The sequence below is a fragment of the Musa acuminata genome, chromosome BXJ2-4 (genome assembly GCF_036884655.1).
Source record: "Musa acuminata AAA Group cultivar baxijiao chromosome BXJ2-4, Cavendish_Baxijiao_AAA, whole genome shotgun sequence".
Classification (NCBI taxonomy): Eukaryota; Viridiplantae; Streptophyta; class Magnoliopsida; order Zingiberales; family Musaceae; genus Musa; species Musa acuminata.
This window is the reverse complement of record NC_088341.1, coordinates 45,709,734-45,732,443: the sequence shown is the minus strand read 5'-3', so window position 1 is coordinate 45,732,443 and position 22,710 is coordinate 45,709,734. Positions and strand designations below refer to the sequence as shown.

Genomic DNA, 22,710 nt, shown 5'->3' with positions numbered 1-22,710 from the left:
TATCATTCAAGTTGTCGCAAATTGAAGATTATGTATATCAAAGATTATATTGGGGGCAAGGGCTCAAAATCCAAACAATAGCATACCAATTTTAATAAAGTCGATAGATTTTTGAGAGCTGTTGGGCGATGAATTGTTCTAGAGTTATGCTTTATCCATGTGTGACCCGACAGCAAGTAGATAAAGATCAATTGTCAAGAGAGCAAACATAATCGGAGGTAGTAGAGAACCTGCAATGTACTGATAGATACTACACATGGAGAGATCATAGTCTGTTTTCTTCCCACAAAGATCAAAATACAATAGAAATGTTACTAAGAGGCGATATGATGTAACGGATCATAGTGGAATAATTTGAAGTAATGTGACATATGAGAGAAGTCTCGTGAGGGACTTGATCATATGGAGGTATGATTGAGAGCTATTGAGAGCTTTACTTCCATGAGTAACATAACAATAATAAATGCTATAGATACAAGGAGTAAATATCATAATACTACAAAGGCGGGTATTCCATATGTGTATCAAATTTTATATTGGTTGAAAGCCTTGGTCACAACATATATTGGCTATATACCATCGAGGGGATTCCGTGCAAGAATCATTAAGTCTCATAGGGGGACTTGATCATATAGAGGTATTATCAAAGTGATTAGAGAGTTGGATTATTCTAAAGCTCATATTTATTTGAGAGAGCTCAACAAGTCAATTGGGCAAGATCGAGTGAGCAAACATTGTTATCAATGATGCAAAGAGGAATAGAATTAGTGTAACCTCTTATAATATGATGACAAAGGCTATGCATAAGAGTCATAGTTTATCTTTCCATTGACTAAGGGAAACTGCTCGAAGAACATAGATATGTTAAAGCAAGTGATCGAAAGGGATAAGGAAGTGATGATAAGTCTAGAGAGACCTAGCTACATAAAATCAAGCATTGATTAAGATGGATATGGACTTGGAAGAGTGTCATAGTATCACAAAGGCAGATCTATCGATCGTAAAGAAATAGATATAAATGCGAGATGACGAATAGTAAAGCCATGAGTATGACAATATCATGATATTGTAAATGTGAGATTTTTATGGAGTCATCGATCTCTTGCTCTCATGGATGAAGAACACATTGTTGTAAAAGGGGGCTAAGGAGGTAAAGAATAAATAGACAAATTCTAAGTATCGAGATAAGACGACGGGGTTGAGGCTAAATAACTTTATAAGGTTGATGTTGATAGATTTCTCATCAAGATAGCCAAAAGTGGGGGATTTTGGGTCGATGCAGAAGTATACTCAACTCAACAACGGAGTATGCAAGATATAATATTGTACCTTTTTATTCATAGGAGTAAGCAACAAAAATGATAGAGAAGATGGTATAATGTTAAAAGCAACCAAAACTGTTAAAGACTTACTCTAAGTCGAGGTGAAATTTTATTTGTTTTAGGTAAAACTTCTCACATTTCAAAAGTTTGATGGTAATGAAGAGGTGAATTGCAGTAACTAACTTAATGCAATGTGTGCAAACACTATGGTTACTTCACAAGTACGAGTAAAAAGAAAGTAAAGGCTAGTACTAGCTTGATGCACGAGTACAATCTTCAGATAGGCAAGCAAAGTCAATTAACCATTGCCTTTGTAACTTTTAAGAGAACGAGTAAAACCAAGTATTTAGTTCTCTTATTTATAATGGAGCTCTACACATATTCAAAGCCCTTTTAAAAAGACTTAGTGGAAGATAATAATTGTCAAATCTTTACCAATGGTGATTGATTCTACTGAGAGTAGATTATACGTTTTATTTTCTAATAGAATGTTAATCAAAAACAAAAATGACACAAACCTACTTGGAGGAAACAATTAACTAAAAGAGGAATCGATGGACAAATTTTATGGAGGAAAGATATTAAAAACTTCAAAGTCTATGAGACGATGCTCATTAAAGCTCTAACATACATCCACCTAGTTTAAGTGGTACGAGACGTTCGAGAGACTAGCACATAACAAAAAAGTATTTTCTTTATCTTAAAAATCTATAAGAACCAAGAAAGATCAATACAACTTAACCACTCCCACGCTAGAGTTAGAGTCACTGATGAATTGAAGTAACATTGATAGATCAAAGTTTGAGTACTTAATAATAACAAAAGAGAGCAATTGAGAGCTAAGAGGTGCTTTGCAACTAAAACGAAAGATTGAAGATTTAGTAAAGGCAAAGAGATGCAGGATCTGAAAAAGTTTCGATGAGGACATCGAAGGAATGAGTAGGGGAGAATGTTATAGACAAATATATACAATAGATGTTCAATATAATATTTGTGCATGTCTATGTCTTTCGATTTTATTCATGCTTTGCACAATATGTAGAGAGCTTATGGTAAATAGCCTTGATAACCTTATTTCAATTGATCTTTGTAGTTGTTTTAGTCATGTAAACGTAAGTTGCGTGCAGTCATCATGTAAAAGTAAAATTATCCAAAAATAAACTATCAATGTAGCCATTTTGGGTGTATAGTATCAGCCAATATTACACCGTGGAGCTACCCAAGTGATACATGATTGGATGGACCTTTGGGGCAATGTTTAGGACTGATTTATTGTCTTGTTTCACAAAAGTATCATATGAGCACCTATGAAGATTTTTTATTGTCACAAACCATATTAGACCCTTTGTCATGCGATAATACGAAGAGTATGTTTGTATATATTGTTTATCAAGTATTTATTAAAAACATATTTATTTATATATTTTATCTTTTTTTTATATGAGTAATTTTTTCTATTTTCTTTTTGGATGAAAAAGAGTCAAAATGCGTGTTTAGTATAAACTTATAGGAGTTGAAGGTTTTAACACTTAAATTCCGGAGAAAAAAAAAACAATGGAGATTGAAATTTAAGTAAAGCCATCTTATTTATGGATAAAAAATTTTAATTAAGACATCAAATTTTCATGAAGCTCTCATGGCATTCTCGACACCAAACCGAACCCCACGTGTGGGTCCCGACAACTGTTTCAGAGAGTGTGCAGACCCATCAACGGGTATAGAATTCGGTCAGAGACCCTGGGGACGCGTATCAATTGATGGTCATCAGGCATAGTCTGATGATATGTATCGACCGAGCCATCAACCAGGGAAACACTGCAAGAGGAGAGCAGAGAGGTGGTGAGATGATGGAGGAGAGAGAGGGAAACACTGAAAATGGAGTATGTTAGCAGCCACTTGAGTTTTGAGGAATCAAGAATATATCTCACTCTACTACTTTTCATGATCTTACACTTCAATCAGTTGTTCATATCTCTTGTATTACATAAGACAGACAGAAAGCTGGAACAAAAATCTTTTGGAAGATGTTCCTTAATCATAGATCATATAGCATTTGATCAAATGAGAGGTAGGTTATACTACTATCAATCTTGGGACACAAGTTTTAAACTACTCCAAGGGGAGATTGTCTCAAATACCTATCAATCAGTGGCAGAATAAGCAGCAGAATCAGAAGAGAGGCCGATCGAGCAATTTGTTCAGCAGAATAAACCCTACTTCGCTACCGAAATCCAAGTTGTTCAAATGAGCCACAGCTAGAAAGTAGAGGACTGAAGCAATTTGTAATTGTACTAAATAAAGCTACAGACATTGTTCCCAAAGATTGCAGACAGTGGTAATGCAGCAAGCACAACATAATGACACAAAGACATATATCACATACAAACCATATCAGATTAGGGCTCACCCTCCCATCTGATCATGTTTCACAGAAAACCTAAACTTTGTTCTCATTTAATTCATGACCCATATACAACTAAGAGAAGAACAACAATAACCTTGTGCACCAGACTATCTAACGACGACAGCTCTGGCATGCGTTTGCTTAAGAACCAAAAACTTCTTCACTGCATACTGGACATGCCTGATACGGAAGGAAACAATGAATCTTACTACTCACTTCTTATGTTGGATAGAAATCCTAACCATATATTTTGTATTTGGAACTTCGATCAGTAAAAGAAATGTGTATCGACAGCATATGAAAAAAATTGCAATACTTGAAAAATCAGAAACTGCATCGCAAGTCTAGAGCAACATGGGGTTTATGCATGATTGAGCTCTTCATCTGCATCTCTAGTTCTTTTTGGAGCTCAAGATCCAGTTTCTCATGTAAGCGACAGAAAATAGAACTTCGCAATAGTGCCGAATTGTCCACTTTCGACAAGATAAAAATATCTTCAATGTGTTCTAAACAAAGGCGTCCATGCTAGTCGAGAATTAAAAACCAGCACATTTTGGTGCATGGTGCTTCTGGCCAAGAATTCTACAAGAAGTTCGTTGGTTAGTGTTGGTCCTTGATAGCCAGAAGCTATATGTGGAAGATCACCGGCATTTAACAGCTATCGTAGTGTACAGGTCATACAAGCAGCTTTCCTATCTATCGAGAGAACAGGAGAAACCTTTCTTTCTCGACAACTTAATATATTTGCTCTTCTTTGGTGGTTGCATATTTCTTTCTAAAATTTGCAGCACAGTGGCTGCTTTCCAAAGTTTAAAATATTGTTGCCACTCTAATTCCAATATTAAGTTTGCGCTGAAAGGAGTGTCCAGGTAGCAAACATGATCTCCTTACACTCCAGAAGAAGTAATGATAAGAACAGACACTAAAACATGGGCAAAATTAAGATCATAAACTTGGTAGTGACAAGAAAATATACCTTATTGATCTTTAACCATTTAGTGATACAGACTTTATGGTATTGATGCTGGCAGGGTAACTTAATCAACTTATCTCGGTTTTTGTAAGCCATGCAACATATCACACATCTGCATGCAGCAAATATCATCAATATCATTCAGAAAAAATCTAAATATCAGCAACTAGAGCTCAATAAGGAAGAATAAATATAAAGTTGGGTCATTCTCAAGTAGAAAACAGTAGTGTGTTTTTCACTACTAATAAGTCTTTCACCAATGTGAAGGTCCAGAATGTTCGTCTGATATGTACTTTGGTCGGCCTTACATTTAAAAGGGTCACTTTTTTCATTACAATGTATTCAAGAACAAAAGATAATGCAAAATATAAATAAAACAATCTGGAGTTATGACTTGCTCTAATGACAAAAGAAGCATTACCTCTACCAATCTGTTAAAATTTCTTGAAAAACAATACATGTACAACATTTTCAGCACTAACAAGATCACACTGCTCGATATATGTTTTTTTTAGCCTGTTATCTTACATATATACAAGTTAGAAGAAACCTAAAGTACTGGCTTGGCTAACACCTTGAAACAAACGTGAAACTTCATATAATTCTGTCAAATGTTCAGAGAACCTTTACCTACTATGATCTACTGAATGTTTAGAATCTCGGTGACAAGCATAATGTTGTAGACAATAATCATATAATTGAGATTAATACATACTTCTCAGATTTGTCTTTTCTTGAAAATAACCCTGTTTTGTATGTTGAGGATTGCAAGAGGGAAATCAGCTCATCTGACAATCCTCTGCTTTCAGCACCTATGGTTTCACCCAATTGCTGCAACTCCTAAAATTGCAGAAAGAAAATTTTCAGTTTCGACGAAAAAACATATAACTACAGAACGGAGGCATAACCAGTCAGCAACAAAATTAAATGCAAAGTATACAAGATTCAATACCATTTCTCACAAAAGAAAGCAATGCAAATAATTCAGCCTCTAGCATGATGCATATCTGATAAATAAATAAATAATTGTACAAGAAATCTCAAATTCTAGATCAAAACATAATAAGCCCATCCTTTGAACAATTTATGACAGAATATAAAAAAAAGATTGATTGAAGCATAATCTATGATCAAAACATAGTCTACAACATTTCCAAAGAAGTTCATCAGGTGGCACATTTCGGACTCGCAAAGATAATAGCAAGAGAATCTGGAAGGAAGCTTGTAATATAGATGTGATCAGAAAGAAGCATGTCAACACCACCATATCATTGCAAGACAAATTTACAAGCATTAGTTGCCGATGTGACAAAAATTTTACAACTAACTTGGAGACAAGAAGACAAGGAGATGGCTAACAGCAAAAGAGAGTAAGAGTTATAACTATCCACTTCCTCTCACAGGAGTTAGTAGTATCTAACTAGCAGCAATAGAACTTGTATCAGTGTAATACAAAACATATATATACATATATATAAATATATAAATATATATTTTCAAGATAACAAAAAATAAGCTACATTCAAGATACAAGAAAATTATTTGGAGTAGATGCTAGAGGAAATGATAAAATAGTTCAATCTTCTTCCTAGAGCAATTGAGATTGCTACGATGAAAATAGTGAAGATATACTCAAGGGCAAACAGACCTCATAACTCATACTGTCTGGATCAATATCATCCTCCCTTGCAACCTGCATCACCAATTGCAAGAATTTAGTTTCAAATGCACGAATCATCATGCTCATAAAGAAGACTAAGTATGATCCAAATTACCTGAGAAGATGGGCTTGCAGAATTGGGCTCAACATTTGCAGTGGAAGACTGTGCAGGAGTTATATCTTGAATAGAAGGTGTTAAATAACAAATGTTAGCAGTAAAACCATCAAATCTTCATCAACAAAGATACATACACATAAAGAGCAGAGAGAAAACTTCATAAGGTCTCAACTTTTATGGGGTCAGCTAAACCTTTAGGTGCCATTGGGCTCTGTTATAAAGCTTGACATATGTAAATCTCAAAGCTGGATTAGTAACTGCTAATAGTGACAGTGATTTATTTAGTGAAATTTGCTGAACAACCACAAGCTATCCCTCCCTAAGTTTTAGACCCCAAAGAGGATAATTCTCTCTGGAGATGCTCAACAGGTATGACCGTAAGTGGTTCAACATCATAGATGATGGAAAACAAATTTAACTTTATAGTGCATAAAGGCATTGTTTCTTGGGACCATTTTAGTTCTTGCTGAAATGATTCTTGGAAGCTAGATAACTGGCTGGATAATACAGAAAGACTCATGTAAAGAAGGAATACCAATGGATGAAATATTTGACTTAAAAAGGCTGTATCCATTAAAAGAACAGAATATATTTCAGGTTTTGTTTATTATCCTTCATAACAATCCAAGGCTAAATCCACAAATGGAAGATGAACAGGAAAACTGAAGCACTAATGCAGTAAGTATATAAGCAATCAGGTTATTAATTCCACTTAAAACATCAATCTGAAAAGGATTGAAGTTCCTTGGAGACGATCTTTACTAGCTTCTATTTTGGTAATTTCACCAAGTGAAGTATCAGCAAGCTGATTCTCTAATTCCTGCAGTTCTCTGGCAAAAGCTTCATCACGAGCTAGCTGTGACTCAAATCTAGCAGTTCCTGAAGAATTGCTTTCTCCCATGCTTTTATTATGGCCATTATGCAGCCTAGAACTGGCACTTGATGAATCTTCCGATATGTCACTATGAACATTTCTTTGAAATGAGCTGTACATGCTTTCCTGAAAGGAATGGTTGCACAAAATACAATGAATTAAAGCAAATAATTGCTTCCTGTGCGATGAATAAAGACCTATTTCTCAGCACAAATCATGTAATTATTTCATTACCTAAGTGGTTGATTCAGAGATTCTACATAATGGAACATATGAATATAAAACTATATATATAATGTACACACACACACACACATGCAAATCGGTGACAGAGCACGTATGGCATAAGAAAGAAAATGGAATGCAGAAGTTTCACGAATGCTATTTTAATAAGGTTGTCTTATTCTCCGGTAGATTGTTGTGGGACCATTATGACTTGCTCTTTAGGTTATGTAGAATCCCACTGTTCACACAAGAAGGTCTAGAGGTAAGGCAGGATTAAATAGCATTTGTTAGATTTATTGTCAGAAACTCTGCAAAATTTTATTTCTAGATGATAAAAATTTATTGCAACAGCATGAAATAATTACAGAAAAGATATTTCAATTATAATATGTAATAAGCAAAGATTTCCGAACACTTTCTGGTACACATCAATCCCAGATAGGCTGATTATGTAATGCAGTGCTGTGTGCCAATCTTGTGCATGGTTGGATGCCACACCTTACTCCAAGATGTTACATGAGCATGTGATCATTATCATGCTAATTTTAATTCAACCACATGAAATGTTCTCTTCCCTTGTGAGGGTAAAGCTGCCTAAACTGACCGTCCCCAAGCCACACATTTTTGACGAGTTGGGGAGTTCTGGGGGTTCAATTAGGAAAACATTTAATCACTCTTTTTCTATAAGTTTGCCATTAGAAGCTCTAGAAAGTGTTTCCTTAAGTACTGAATATGGAGAAACCCAAATGGGAACTACTCTTTGCTTTTGTCAAACAAAAACTTAACTAGGATATATTTTCCTGCATATAATAAAGAAAAAGAGCCTTACTAGATAGTTAGCTCATATAGGCCATACTGCAGCCAATACTGCCATGTTATTTCCAATGAGAATCAGATAACCATTAGCACATGTTTGATGCAGAAATGTTGTTGAAGCATTATACATTATCATTCACCAAGGAACTTAGTTAACAATTAAGATAAAGCAAACTGTTGTTGAAGCATCATACACTATCATTCACCAAGGAACTTAGTTAACAATTAAGATAAAGCAAGAGGGAAACATGAATGTATAACATTCAAAAGGAAATTATCTGTTTAGCATACAGTCCAGTTCTGCTTTGGCTAAGAGAAATAAAGTAAATCCAATGTTCTACCAAATGCGTCCACTTTTGCAGAACATTCCAAGTTACAGCTACAACCACATCACCTGATAATTATTTTGAGAGACAAATGAAAAATTGGACAACACCTACCTGATTCTGAAGCTCCTCAGCCCATGCAATGTCATCGTGACTGTGGAAATAGCCTCCAAAATTCTCTTCCACCACATAAGGTACAGGGATATTCATGTAATGGACATTCACCTGCTTCTTTTCCTTTGTGTCGAATTCCATTGCCATGACTGCCACGTATTACGAAAGAGATTTACAAATGCTTTATACAGAGTATAAATAAATTTTGGTGTACCTTTATCTATACTGTTGTACTAAATACATGTGGGTTAATTTGAAGGCTGAGTTCTCGTTACGCATAATGGTAAAACTATTACCATTGTGCAACAGTAACTCAATATATGCAGAAGAAAAGAGTTTCAAGCATTTTGTAAGCAGCTTTCAACTGACAAAGCACACGGTTGAAGTGCTCGAAACCAAATTTATACGAAAATATTAAGCATCAAATTCATCATAGACTGTTTTATTATTCCCGATGATGCTCCTCCAAAAAATAAAAGGGACAAGAGAAATTTTCAATCAAGTAGCAAAAAGATTTATTTAATATAACTTGGAGCAGAAAAGCTTTAAATGAAAAAGAAAAGTAAGAATGTGATTTCTGTCATACTCCATCTGCCAATACTGTATCAAAAAGATTCAATATTGACTATCTTATTTTTTGACAAAATTTTTTTGAATATTACTCACGGGATTAGTAGCTCAGACCAGAGCTACCAGACATTGCTAAATCTTGTAGTAACAGAAATTTGGAGCTCATTTTTATTTCCAAACATTTCTCAGAATCCAAAGAGACAAATTATCTTGTCAAGATATATAGAATTTTATATATGAAGAACATCATTTCTTTTTATTCATAATCTAAGGAATCAAAGGACATACAACTAAGATTATCAGCCAAGGATAGCTCAATATAAGAAATTCATCAAAGCAACATTTCAAACAGCATGGACAAAAATATGAGTTTAGGCAAGAATAAACTTATAGACCATATCATGGCTCTAATTGTAAGCATCCACAACATGTTATTCCAATCAGCAGGAAGAGGGGAAGGAGCAAATTTCTCTTCAATTTCAACAGAAATAGTTCACCACTTCAACTGAGACACGAAAACCCAGATGGATTTATCATACACCTAAAGATCCCTCCTTTTCCCCCTAATGGTTTCGAAAATATCGGTCATAAGAACAAAAGATCCATCGGACAGGCAAAGAAAAAGCTCAATAGATAAATAGAGTCCAAAGATCAAAACTTTGACGGAATTATTGCAGCAAAATGTCCCAAGAAACTTACTTTCTTGCAGACAGCGAAGAAAATAACAAGATACCCAGCAGGATCCAACGCAAACCCTCAAGAATTCCGAGGAAGCAGGGAAGAGCCCTCACCTACAGGTAAGCCTCCCACTCGCCCTCCGGAGCTTACGGCAGATCGATCAAAGCTTGTCGGCCGATCGCCATATACCCTGACGGAAACAGAATGCACCTTTCCATCCTCACGAGAGCCGCACCCGCAGCCCACAAATGCAACCCTTCTAAGGAGGGCGTGCGTCCGAGGGTCCCCCTGTGTGCGTGTTGTCCATCCAATCAGGGGAAGGATAGACGAACGAGTAAGACACAGTAGGAAAAGGTGCGGCTTTCGATCTTTTACTTGGTGACGTTGAATCCGTTCTTCGATCGCAATAACGTGTGGTGCCTGTTGAAGTCATCGAACGCCAAGCTAGCTAATGACAAAAACTTCATTCTCACTGTGCAGTCCAAATCATTAAAGGTTGATCTGCTTGCAGGTGCTTCACCAATTCATATTCATCATCGGACCGTTCTTCTTCATACTAGTTGAGCCGCACGTTGCCAGTTCAAAGATCTACGGAGTGCTTTGCTGAACATAGACATCCCAGTGAGAGGAACAGAAGCTTCATGCAGAGCCGCCATGAATTAATCCTCCACCATCAGTTCATTAACTTCACTGTCTTCACCACTGCTGCGATGTCTCAAAGCAATCAGATTTGGCACTAACAACGCCAAATCGACCATGACTCGGGAACTAAATGAATCGTTTCCTGCTACACCTTCATACCTTGCTGGATCAAAAAGATCATTCCATGTGAAAGAAACAAGTAAAAACATCTCACCAGCATACAAAAGGCGACAATTTGACATGCTCTGAAGCCTCATCTGCAAGTTTTCTACGTGATATCATTTCTGTGAAACGTAGGAAGAAATGGTCAGCAATTAATTGAAAGGGGTTATTATTGACATGATTGTGGGCTAATTTAAAGGCCCAAAATTACGGCCCACAAGTGGAGCCCATTTAATGCGAAGACCCGAGTTAAGCCCATTTCCGCAACAAGTAAAGGTTAGCATTCCGCGCCGCCGAAACCCTCGTGAGTCGCCGCCGCTCGCCGCTCGCCGCTTTGATATCTTCATCTCTGGGGTTTCCCTCTCTCTCTCTCAGCGGCTTTGCGAAGGTAGTCTTCGAAGTTGGGAAATCTTGGTGGTAGGTTTCCGGTGCTTTCATCATGTTGGTGTCCAGGGTTTTGGGGCGAGTGCTTGGCGCCGCTTCCAAATCGGAGTCCTTTGCGACTTCCGCCGCGGCGGCCGCTGCAGATTCGGCTAGGAGGGCACATAATCCTCTCGAGGAGTTCTTTGAGGTGGACAGAAGCACGGATGAAGAAAAACCCGTCGTTTATGGTATCGTTTTGATCCCCCTTTTTTATCTTTAGGATCTCTCTTTCTTTTCATGCCTCGTTTTACCTAAAGCCTGTTCAGTCCATTTTGTTCATTGAATGTGGAAAGATTGCTGCAGGATACAATTGCTTTTGACACCCTCTTCTATGTTTTCTAGTTCTAATCACAATTTCAAGAACAGCTTTTACTTCTTGTGATCTTTAGATTACTTCCATCCTTTTTGTCCAGTCTCTAGTTTTAAATACAAAGCACCTTATGCTTCTCATAATCTTGAAATATTCCCTTATTTGCTTCGACAAGCCTCTACATCGGTTTCTTCCTTTTTTTCTCCATTTATATTTGTTTTCTTTTTCTTGGTGTTAGGGTGTCTATCTTGCTCCTAGATCTTCACCAGGTGCCCATCACCATTTACTATCTTGTGGATTCTTATTTTGCGGGCATGGTTTATTCATGTTGGAGATGTTGGGGTTTTTAGCGGTATTGAATGATAACAATACACTGTATGCCATATATCATCAGTAACAATTATGCATTACCTGAAATCATTGTATTTTGGTCGACCTTTTTTACAGGACGTGGTTGGAAGGCTTCTGAATTGCGTCTCAAATCTTGGGATGACCTTCAGAAGCTGTGGTACGTCCTTCTGAAGGAAAAGAATCTGCTAATGACTCAACGCCAAATGCTTCATGCTCAGAACCTTCGCTTTCCTAACCCAGAACGAATTCCGAAGGTTCGTGTTAATTTTACCTTGTCATCATTTCAGAATTCAAATCTTTATTAATTTGATTTGTGTTTCTCTAAGTGTTGATTTAATTAAGGTGGTATGGATTTTGTAATTTTCCAAAGCATAATTACGGTGGTATGGATTAAAGTGAGTAATCCATTCCTTTCGTAAGAGACACGACCATGATAAAATTGCTTTATCTTAGATAATGTTGAAGAATAACAAGCGGTCTGAATCTCTTTTTCTGTATCTTTCACCTGGTTTTATCTAAATTTTCAATTGAATATTATATTTTGGTTATCAGTCAACAAATTTTCCATTTGTGCCATGAACATAAATTGAATGGTTCTCTTACCCAGGCATATGGAAACAACCACAGAACGATTGCAGACGTGGCCTTGCCATCTTGCCATCGATTTGTTGACCTTTGATTTTCTCTGCCTTGATGTTGTTTCGTGAAGAGAAGTGATGATAATAGAATAAGCAGCATGTCTCTCTGCTCTTATCTCGACCATCATTTATGACTTTTATGCATAACTAGAATATCTCTTGGAATGAGGAACAATTATATTATCCATAAGACCACATTCAGTTCATCTACTCTTTTGCTTACCCATTTTTTCTGCCGTTCTTATAATATAAATGTATCGCTGCTGCTCTTTGATGCATTTATAATTAATGGAGAAGATTCTACAGTTGCCCGACTGCAGTAGCTGGCCCCTTTTGACAATAGACCTGAATTTTATATGTAGGTAAGGAAGTCAATGTGTCGAATAAAGCATGTCTTAACTGAGAGAGCAATTGCTGAACCTGATCCAAGGAGGTCTGCAGAAATGAAGAGGATGATTAATGCCTTGTGATGTTATCTGTTTTCCTTTTGAATTCTAGTATTATCTTATGTGCTTTTTTCCCAAGAAGATACAATCAAATGTCAAAATCTATTGGGCAACTGGGATCCTTTTTTATGCTTGAAAGGTTTCTTTGTTCTGTCGTGCAATATGTACTCAGATCCTTGATTTGCTTAAAACTTGATCTTGAATTTGTATGCACAAATGAGATAATCCTTCTTTTAGTATATATATATATATATATATATATATATATATATATATGGAGCAGACTAAGGAAATCATGTGACTAGGGATGATAACATGGTGGGGCAGGATGAGTATTACTCAAACAGTTTCTGTTCATGTCATTCAATTCTACTTAGTTCCTACTGTGTCCTTGATCAAGAATACCAAGGGCAATGCTATATCATCAGTATATTGATTGTATTGGTGTCTTCTTATAGTGTCCTGAGATGAATAATATCTGTGACCATATGTTATGTCATTAACATCTTTATATTTATAACATACAAGCAAACAACAACAGTCATAATAAGTCATAATATTTGGGGTCAACTAGTCATAAGCAGCTTTGTAGGAGGCAATATTCTTAGTGGGATGATATCTTTATTTGGTGAGGTGAATGAGAATGGGATGGTATCTTTATTTGGTGAGGTGAATGAGAATGGGGTGGGGTGGGGATAAGTGATGATATTTTTGCCTCTGTCTAACTGGTTTTATGTAAATTATATACCGACCCATCCTATTCTCTGACCAGAGTTGATCAAATCGGACTCGACTAGTTTGGTCGTTCAATCTGTTCCAAAAAGTGAATCCAGGATGCTTCTTCTCAATTCATTTCAGATGGAGGAAAAAGGGTAGGGGAGGAGTGCTCTTTGAGGCAGATGATTACCACTTACCAGTTTGCTGCCTTTTTACTGCACAAGGTTTATTCAAGTGCCGCTTTATTGTCAGAATCTTATTGTGTACAGTATTGGTGAATCTTAAAGGTTTAAAGGTGCTTGTGCGACACTCGATCTTCTTTTCTGCGTTGTTAGCAATCTTAAGTCCAAGTTGGAAATTGTTGACTTTTTAGCAAAGTGTGCTTGTTACACTCTTTTTGTTACGTATATATTGAACTCTTCGGTGAGTGAATTGGTTAATATGAGGTATGTTCCATTCATTTCACTTCATTGCCTTTTTCCTCGAATTTTGCTCGAGTTAACAGTGCATGAACATTTGCAATGAATCAGCTAGTTCCAAAGTTGTAGCAAGTTAGGTTTTAATTTATGTATCTGAAAAGAATGGAAAGGGCCAAAGTTAGTAGCAAGTTAGTTTTTAATTTGTTTATCTCTATATGTTTGCTGTTGTTGTTGTTGTCTGATTGGAACAAAGAGGGTCAGGGGGAGCAAGTCTTGGCTCCACCAACCATGTCCATTAGCTTTTTGGATCAGATGAACTTATTGGTTAATCTTCTCCACTTTGATGGTGAACGTTTAAAGGTGCTTCTGAAACACTGGTTCAACTTCTTTTACTTGTTGCTTTCCAACAGTCCAAGTTGGAGACTGTTTGCTCTTTAGCAAAGTGTTCATATTAAACTCTTCTAAGGTTGCACATATCAAACTCTGTTGACTCAATTGTATGGTACTCTTGTTTGGATAGATTTCAAACATACTGATAAATCTGAGTTATATTCCATTTATTTCATTCTATTGTCTTTTTTTCCTCAAATTTTGCTTGGAGTGTAAATAGTACATGAAATTTTACTTACTAGCACAATCGCTAGTTCACATTCTGCAAATAATCACAAAGCTTCAACAGTATATCAAGATGTTAATGTGCATATCTTCATTTGTTTGCTGCTGTTGTCTGGTTGGAACTCTGCTGCTGTTTCAAAAGTCTTGGCTCCACCAACCATGTCCATTAGCATTGTGCATCAGATATGAACCTGTAGGCGGCTCCTCTCTTCACGGTGGAAAGCATGTTAGGTGAGAAATTAACAGGGGGAGCAGATTCAAGTGGTGGGGTGGAAGAAAGTGACAGAAGATGGGGAAGGGCAGGTCAACTCTGGTTGAAACATAGTTGTCCCTGGTTTGAAGACTTCATATTTTACATAAAGGTTTGTTTGGTAAGCTAAATTTGCGATTTGTCTATATGATTTGCACTTTAAATGTATGGGTAGCTATGATTTCAGATGCAAAAGCAAAAGATAACACGGCTGGGATTCATCAGACTCAGAAAGTATATTGACATAGTGGTCGATGAAAGACGATCCAGTACTGCTTTTTATACGGAATAGATTCTGAGGAGGACATGAAGAAGACCTTTTCTCTTGTTGCTTGGATCAGGTTTTGGCAATGAGTAATTTAATGTGGTGTCCAGGAGATATCCATGTTGTGATTTGAACTCCTGTTGGATGGACAAGCAATGTCTAAGCAGGGGTGGAGTTGTTTGACTGATTCTTCCCACCATGGTGGTGGTGGAGGTGATCAAACTATGAGATGTTTGAATAGATTGCAATGATGATTAGCACTTCATAAATAGAATAGTCATCATTGTTAGTTACATATGTCATCGATGGGTTAATTATATATTATCTTTAGTAGTTAGATATCTTTAGTATCTCAATTTTTAGATTTAAAAAATTTATATTAGAATCTCTATAGGTATGAAATTGAAATATCTAAGTTTATTTATCTTGAAATCGTTGATGTTATCGACGAAAACATAAAAATAATAGACAAAAGAATAATTTTAATGTTTTAATTATGTTTTTGATAGTGACAAATGATGGTGTTATTAGGGGTTGTGGACAATTGTTGTGGATGAGGAGGGATAACAACGACAAGAGATGAGGTAAAGGGAGGAGGAAGAGGACGTTGCATATATTAATGTTTTATATTTGTGTCGATGTAGATGCAGAGCAATGTCACTTTGCATATGCATCTACATTGTTGTTAATGCAAATGCCTAAGTGATGTTTTGCATTTGCGCTAGCATCGATGCAAATGTCGAGTGACATTATGCATTTGTATCTACGTTGATGCCAATGCAGATGTCGAGCATCTCTTTCATCGTTTTGTATCTGTATTAGCATCGACACAGTTGTTGAATTGCATCGACACAAATGCAGAGCATCAACATCTACATTAACATCGACGCAAATACATAGTGGTGCCACCCTTCCCTATAGTTATGGTGTTCATGCAAATGCAAAGCAACGTCGCTCTGCATCTGCTGTTAACACCGACTCTTTCGTCACTTTACATCTGCATCGATACTAATGCAGTTGTTGAGTAACGCCAACGCAAATGCAAAGCATCATCATATACATCGTCTCGTTCCTCCTCTCCCTTTGTCTCACCTCTTATCATTGTTTTTATTCATCATCCACAACAGTCACTCATGGGTCCCAACAATGTCATCGTCCGTTGCCATTGAAAACATTATTGAAATATTAAAATTATTTTTTTGCTCATTATTTTCATGCTTCCATCGATAATATCGACGATATCAGGGTAAATAAACTTATATGTTTCACTTTCATAGCTATAGAGATTTTAATATAAATGTTTTAAATCTAGAGATCCTTAACTATATATAATTAACTCTTTCATCGACCTAACTAGTCTTGAAATTTTTTTTTGTAAGATCAATATATCTGTAACCTTGGTTCGATAAAACTTATGAAGATAGAAATTTTGATTATTATTTTATTAAATTATAACTATTAGGATTAAACGATCATTATAACTATAAAAGATTGATGGCAATTTATCACCAGCAAAATACTAATACATTAGTGTCCAGATATATATACATAGAGAGAGAAGAAAAAGGTACAGTAGAACTCGGAAAAACTGTAGCCCTTTGCTCATGCAATCATCCGGTGATTCCCAGTCGTGTAACGGAGACCAGTGGTGAAGCCATTAAGATTACGTTCTGCAGAAGACCAGAGATGGCCGGAGCGCATCCGTTCTCTGCATCCTTCTCCTCCTTCCATCTCTGTGTGCAACACTTGCAGTCGGCGGTCTAGCTGTCCCATTCCGAGAACCTCTGCCTACCGAGAGAGAGAGAGAGAGAGAAGCACATTAATTTGCCATCATAGGTAGAAGTATCACATCACACCTCGCTGCCCCACTGTCATCTAATCCGGACCATGGCAGGTTGATCCATCTCCAAACCTCAATGGGAGTGGGAGTGCACGAGCTTAAAGTATCATAGTTCACATTCCCCCCTCCACAGTGGCCTTTATGTTCACCGTCCACCTTCTCTGTTTTCTTCATGCGCACAAACTGGGGCCAAAACAGGGCCCTCCCCACACGTGTGCTGCACCTGCACACATTCCCTCCCTCGAATACAGATCTCGGCATTAAAGAATGGGTTGGTGTTGCAGAAAGGAATCATCCTCTCCTCATCTCTAAGGCAGTCCGTTCCTGTGGAAAGCGCTCTCTTCCTCGTCTCCTTCCTGCTGTTCTTTGGATGGACGCTACCCAGTGGCCTCAGGTAAAGCTGCTCCAGATTTTGATGAGCTTCATCTTGTGTTTCTATCTATTGATCTTTGTGGATCTGCATGCTCAGTGCACCTTCTTTAGTTCTCTCTCTCTCTCTCTCTCTCTCTCTCTCTCTCATCCTTTGGCCTTAAGCTATTAAGCCTGTCACCCCCACCACCTTTACTCTTGAAAGCAGCAAACCGCTTTCTCTGCTTCCTTTATCTGTGTCTTCTTGCTTTCCTTTTATCGTACGCAGCAAAGCAGTGACATGAAAAAGTGTCAGCCTTGCTTTGTTCTTGTCCAAACCGTGTGGTTTCTCTTTCCTCTTCTTTTTCCCTTTCATTCGGAAGCTTCTGTTTGGTGACAGTTCTCAAGTGATCGTTTCGTTCTCCTCTAATTGAGTTTGCCCCATGGTGATTTCCCGTTGCCGGTGCTGTCCAGGGCATAGGGCTGATGAAGCCCGTGGAGGAGTCCGCGTCCTCCATCACAACCACCGCGGGAGGCAACACATGCACCACTGCCAGGTCACAGGAGATGGAGAGGAGGCCAAGGCCGCACAAGGAGCAGGCTCTGGGCTGCCCCCGGTGCAGCTCCACCAACACCAAGTTCTGCTACTACAACAACTACAGCCTCACGCAGCCCCGGTACTTCTGCAAGAGTTGCCGGAGGTATTGGACCGATGGCGGATCCCTCAGGAATGTCCCGGTGGGTGGTGGCTCAAGAAAGAACAAGAAATCCTCCCTGATCTCCTCCACCACCACGAAATCCTCCTCCTCCGCAGCAGCAGCGTTACCTACCGCCTCAACTCTGTTCATCCCTCCATCTGCATCCCTTTCCACCAGCCCCGAAGCTCCAAAGTTTCATGAGGCCCGGCAGGACCTCCACCAACATAGCCACCCTGGCAATACCTTTGCCACTGTCGCTCCTCTCTCTACCATGGAGCTACTGAAGAGTGAGATGGAAGCAAGAAACCACCTTGGCCCTTTCATGCCCGAATACCCATCCGGATTCGGATTGCAACAACTCAGACCACCTACTCTCACTTTTCCTTTGGATGGAATTGCTGGGTACAGGAGCTTGCCCGGAATCCAGGCGAACTCTAGTGGTAAGCTGCTGTTTCCTTTCGAGGACCTGAGGCCAGTAGTCCCATCAATCAATGTTTCCGATCAGTTCCATCAGAACAAGGAACAAGGAAGTGATCCTCCTGGTTTTTGGCACGGTATCATCGGAGGAGGAGGAGGAGGCTCATGGTAGTGGTAGTAGTGTTCATGGCACATCGTGTCCAGCTTTCTTCATTCACTCCTTTCAACTGGTTTACTTCTCTTATACAACCTCATCACTGTGGATATCTGAAGCTTCATTCCAGCTTGCCTTGACAAGTAGGTCTTTGTTGACTTCGTTGTGCCATTTTGTTGGAGAAGGGAATGGATGTAGTATTTATGCATGTAAAATTTCTCATGGGGTTGACTTTGTGGTGTGCGGCTAAATCTGCAGCCTTTGTCTTCCCATCATTATGAGAAGTCAGAGTCTCATCATCCCAACTAACATTCTCTTGGCCATGAGAGCACACCACACCACTTTACGTCCTTCCTCTTCCGCTTGAGAGCATGAGATGGTGGCGGAAGAGTGCCTACGGTGGCGTGAAAGCTGGAAACCAGCAGCTCATGTGTGCTCAGGGAAAAGCTTCTCATCTTATGATTCCTGCACACACTAACATAATCCTCACTTTTGCTCCCTATGATTACACCCTCAACCTGCCTTGGCCTCTCTATGCAATCATCCAAAAGACTTAAAGAAACAATTTCATCCCTTCGTGTCGGTATTGATTGAATTAATATCTCACTATCATTAGAATATTGGTATAGATCTATGAGTGATATGTGTATAGAAAGGTAAAAATAATAAGATTCATCTTATCGCGATTATTATTATTTGATACGAGTGATATGTATCAATATTACGGACGATAATATTGATATGTCAGTACGTACCACGTTGACAATTAATCGATATATCAATATGTACCAGTAAGATGAATTATGAAAAATAATAGTAAGATGAATCGTGAAAAATAATACAAAATTTCTCAGATAATGTATTATGCCAATCCTCATTGTGCCTCCTCAGCAGATTAACTCTGCCATTCTAGTTTTATCACCACTTTAAATTCTTGCTTTCAATTTCTTTCATTTAATTTTTTTGAGAGATGAGCATCATAGCTTCTTAGCAACTTGGAAAGAAATAGCAATGATGAATCAAGAGGAAGATGCCTCATGCAAGTTTTATACATGAAACCAGATTGATGATTTGAAGGGTAAAAGTATTAGTTCTGCAAATTCATAAGCTACATCACATGTAAAGAGTGGGTAGTTTTCGTCTCCCTCAACACATCACTTGTGATTACCTTTGAATCTTAAATTATCTACACATCATGTTGCATCTGTGAGTCTCATATTATGTTTTGCTTATCAGGTATTCTTCTTGTTTTCATCAGAAGCAATAGACTCCTAAAAAACAGTTTCATAAAACTTATAGGCAAATAAGTTTCAATAGCCTGGAAACAATTGCAAAGATAAAATAGGATTATAATTCATCCATCGATCAATAGTAGATGAAATATTACAAAGTAAGACAAGTTTGAAGATTTACAAGATGTTACTGATACTATATGAAGATTTACAAGATGTTACTGATAGTGAATGAAATATTAAAGTATCTGAGTTATGAGGCTGGCCTTAAAAGCTCAATATAAAAAAAATGTTTGAAATTTTTGAAAAATCTTCCGTCAAAGTAGAATTTGCCATCTGCTGTATTGGACAATTGACCTTAAAAGTTCAAATATACCATCTAAGTGCAAATGCACTTACCAAAGTATGCCACAACCAAAAGGTGTATCGGTTGATCATCATAGCAAGCACAAAATTTTCTCATCTTTTAATAGGATCACACAAAAAATTTCTTTCATAGCAGCAACTCCTGGTACCAACATAGTAGTCTCTAATCTGATCAGGAACAAGAACAAACCAAATCGACACAAACTTTTTAAGTGGTATAATGAGGAGGTTGCCTTAGGTCTTGACAAATTGTACTTTCAAAAACAGTTATGAGACACAATCAAGTAAACGTCCACTCAAATTATAAGTTCAATTGACAAATGCCTAGTATTAATATTTTGGATTTTCATATCTTGTCTTGGAGTCAGCTCCATAATCTAATAAGACAGTATAGATAACCAGAAAAATGCATGGAATTTCACTCTTAGATGGCATTGGATATAGTCACGTTTGGTATATCAGTCATCTCGCCATTCATGTTGACAATTATCATTGCAGCACTTGTAAAATGTTGTCATTGGTTCATCAGCGGATCGAATTTGCATTTGTCTGAAGAATGCCTCTCCATTGTGACATCTTGGACAGGTTGCTGCAGGAGAAAGTATAAAAGATCCATGAGTGCACATTTTTATCATTTAATGCTTTCAAGTTATAAGGACAAATTTATAATCAACTTATGTGTATTCTATCTTTCCCGATTAGCAGCTCTGGGAAGACGTAGAGGAAGACAAAAATTGACTTTATTGAAACAATAGAAAAGGAGACAATGGTTCTTAATTTGACTAATTACATTGACATCAACAAACTTCAATGTGGGAAAAGCACATTCCAGAGAATCGATGCTTATGGCTGGCATGTTGCTGTGCTTGTAGATTACGCGTTTGAATAAATAAGTTAGTAACATAATATACAGAATTTCTGACATGGCCATGAAGAATGTTAACTTTGAATTTTGCTTCATGATCAAGGCTGCAATATATTACCAAATACGCAAATAAAATACTGAAATATGGCAGTCTAAGTATTACAAACCATAAGTGGCATTGCCTAACAATTGGAATAGGTTCTAGGTGTTTTGTTGTGAAAAGAGATGCATTTTACCCCTGAATTAGTTGGAACTAAAAAATAGTGGTGCTAAAAGTAAGAAAGTGCCCGCTATAAGAAAACAGATAGGTTTCACCATGTAATGTTAATTACAGACATGTAAGATTGGTACTCTTTTCAAGGGTGCCAACCTGAATCGAACCTACAACTTAGTAGACTATTTCATGCTAATTACAGAAGGGCAAGGATGAACTTATTTATCATCTAAACTTTGAACCAATAGATTTTCCTATGGGCGCAACAGAGTGGTTCCCTGGTTTCGAGCTTGAAACAGAACAGTGTCAAATGCTATGCCTAACATGCAGATTACAATTGGATGTGAAAGTACCTATAGTCCAATAGAACCCATAATTATATCCATCCATCCGAGATCATTATTAAATTACTCCAACCAATGTATGTTCATTGCTGGTACTTTAGGTAGATCAAAGACATGCTTTGACGCATATTATACCAGGCATTAACAGAAAGTGTTGTTTGTCCACGTGTTGTTGCATACGCTGAAAGAATCCGTTTGTTCAAACCTTGTCATCGGCATTTTAGCAAGCAAGTAAAATGCAAAAAATCATTCCACCTATCAGGTGTCTTTTCGTGCGAAAATCCTCCACATAAGAAATCTATAACTTCTGCTATTGTGATTCGTCTCTTATTTCTGTTTTCCTTTTGCGTTTGGACTTAAAAATCCGTTTTTTTTTTGTTTTGTTTTGTTTTTGCTTGAGTGGGTTCCAAAAGAAACGAGAACCGAGAAGAATAAGCAAGTGATAGCAAAAGGGTGAAAGAGATGACATACTTGCGGTTTTGGGGGCAAACTTCATGGCGTCGGCTCCGCTGAAGATGGTCTCCAACTCTTTCTTCGCCAAATGCTGCTTCTTGACGATCTGGACGGTGGAAGAAAAACAAGAGAGTGGGTCAACACCAATCAACAAACACAATGCGAGCATGGACAGGGTTATAACAAACGAGAAGTGAGACAGCAGATGATGCGGAAAAGGAGCCACCTTGTTGGTGACGGGGCAGACGTAAGGGCAGGTGGGGCAAAAGAAGCGCAGCCTCCGCCCGCTCGCCGCCGGCTCGATCTGCAACAGGTTCCCACACATCGGGCAGAACTCCATCAATCTCTGCAGTTCTCAGGCCAAGTCAACAGCGTCGCCGACTTGAGGGCAAGAATACCACAAGAAACGGGGATACTTTTGGCTATCAATATATATGCTCGCGACATCGAATCTTTGTACC

At 37.8% G+C, this 22,710-nt stretch overlaps 4 protein-coding genes across 6 annotated transcripts; 2 read left to right on the top strand and 2 right to left on the bottom strand.

Moving 5' to 3' along the window:
• Window positions 1-2,883: 2,883 nt before the first annotated feature.
• Window positions 2,884-10,352, bottom strand: LOC135581338 (E3 ubiquitin-protein ligase BIG BROTHER-like). Of its 3 annotated transcripts, none has more exons than XM_065106777.1 (8): window positions 10,102-10,311; window positions 8,833-8,981; window positions 7,240-7,477; window positions 6,475-6,539; window positions 6,348-6,392; window positions 5,415-5,539; window positions 4,703-4,811; window positions 2,884-3,137 (listed from the first exon to the last, which is right to left on the bottom strand). In XM_065106777.1, exons 2-8 carry the CDS (start codon window positions 8,977-8,979, stop codon window positions 3,123-3,125), a joined length of 744 nt encoding a protein of 247 aa, XP_064962849.1. In that variant the 5' UTR covers window positions 8,980-8,981; window positions 10,102-10,311; the 3' UTR covers window positions 2,884-3,122. The 3 variants fall into 3 exon arrangements, with proteins under 3 accessions (XP_064962849.1, XP_064962850.1, XP_009397505.2); XM_065106778.1 differs by lacking the exon at window positions 2,884-3,137 and adding an exon at window positions 3,586-3,906 and having other exon boundaries at window positions 10,194-10,352; XM_009399230.3 differs by lacking the exon at window positions 2,884-3,137 and adding an exon at window positions 3,586-3,906 and having other exon boundaries at window positions 10,102-10,320.
• A 792-nt stretch (window positions 10,353-11,144) lies between these two features.
• LOC103982331 (uncharacterized) lies at window positions 11,145-13,269 on the top strand. The gene is made up of 3 exons (XM_009399232.3): window positions 11,145-11,495; window positions 12,065-12,222; window positions 12,969-13,269. Exons 1-3 carry the CDS (start codon window positions 11,324-11,326, stop codon window positions 13,074-13,076), a joined length of 438 nt encoding a protein of 145 aa, XP_009397507.2. The 5' UTR covers window positions 11,145-11,323; the 3' UTR covers window positions 13,077-13,269.
• A 4,044-nt stretch (window positions 13,270-17,313) lies between these two features.
• Window positions 17,314-19,011, top strand: LOC103982332 (dof zinc finger protein 1). Its single transcript, XM_009399233.3, has 2 exons — window positions 17,314-17,552; window positions 17,981-19,011. The coding sequence occupies exons 1-2, from the start codon at window positions 17,331-17,333 to the stop codon at window positions 18,791-18,793; spliced, it is 1,035 nt and encodes a 344-aa protein (XP_009397508.3). The 5' UTR covers window positions 17,314-17,330; the 3' UTR covers window positions 18,794-19,011.
• A 1,642-nt stretch (window positions 19,012-20,653) lies between these two features.
• LOC103982333 (uncharacterized) lies at window positions 20,654-22,708 on the bottom strand. Its single transcript, XM_009399235.3, has 3 exons — window positions 22,476-22,708; window positions 22,268-22,355; window positions 20,654-20,962 (listed from the first exon to the last, which is right to left on the bottom strand). The coding sequence occupies exons 1-3, from the start codon at window positions 22,587-22,589 to the stop codon at window positions 20,832-20,834; spliced, it is 333 nt and encodes a 110-aa protein (XP_009397510.2). The 5' UTR covers window positions 22,590-22,708; the 3' UTR covers window positions 20,654-20,831.
• Between the last annotated feature and the right edge of the window lie 2 nt (window positions 22,709-22,710).

Coding starts and splice junctions, on each gene's coding strand:
- LOC135581338 (XM_065106778.1), bottom strand. CDS start 8,979: ATGGCAATGGAATTCGACACAAAGGAAAAGAAGCAGGTGAATGTCCAT. Junction 7,478..8,832: donor CTGAGGAGCTTCAGAATCAG/GTAGGTGTTGTC, acceptor CATTCCTTTCAG/GAAAGCATGTACAGCTCATT. Junction 6,540..7,239: donor AATTACCAAAATAGAAGCTA/GTAAAGATCGTC, acceptor CTTCTATTCAAG/ATATAACTCCTGCACAGTCT.
- LOC103982331 (XM_009399232.3), top strand. CDS start 11,324: ATGTTGGTGTCCAGGGTTTTGGGGCGAGTGCTTGGCGCCGCTTCCAAA. Junction 11,496..12,064: donor AGAAAAACCCGTCGTTTATG/GTATCGTTTTGA, acceptor CCTTTTTTACAG/GACGTGGTTGGAAGGCTTCT. Junction 12,223..12,968: donor ACCCAGAACGAATTCCGAAG/GTTCGTGTTAAT, acceptor TTTTATATGTAG/GTAAGGAAGTCAATGTGTCG.
- LOC103982332 (XM_009399233.3), top strand. CDS start 17,331: ATGCGCACAAACTGGGGCCAAAACAGGGCCCTCCCCACACGTGTGCTG. Junction 17,553..17,980: donor ACGCTACCCAGTGGCCTCAG/GTAAAGCTGCTC, acceptor GGTGCTGTCCAG/GGCATAGGGCTGATGAAGCC.
- LOC103982333 (XM_009399235.3), bottom strand. CDS start 22,589: ATGGAGTTCTGCCCGATGTGTGGGAACCTGTTGCAGATCGAGCCGGCG. Junction 22,356..22,475: donor TCTGCCCCGTCACCAACAAG/GTGGCTCCTTTT, acceptor TCCACCGTCCAG/ATCGTCAAGAAGCAGCATTT. Junction 20,963..22,267: donor GTTTGCCCCCAAAACCGCAA/GTATGTCATCTC, acceptor TTTCTCCTGCAG/CAACCTGTCCAAGATGTCAC.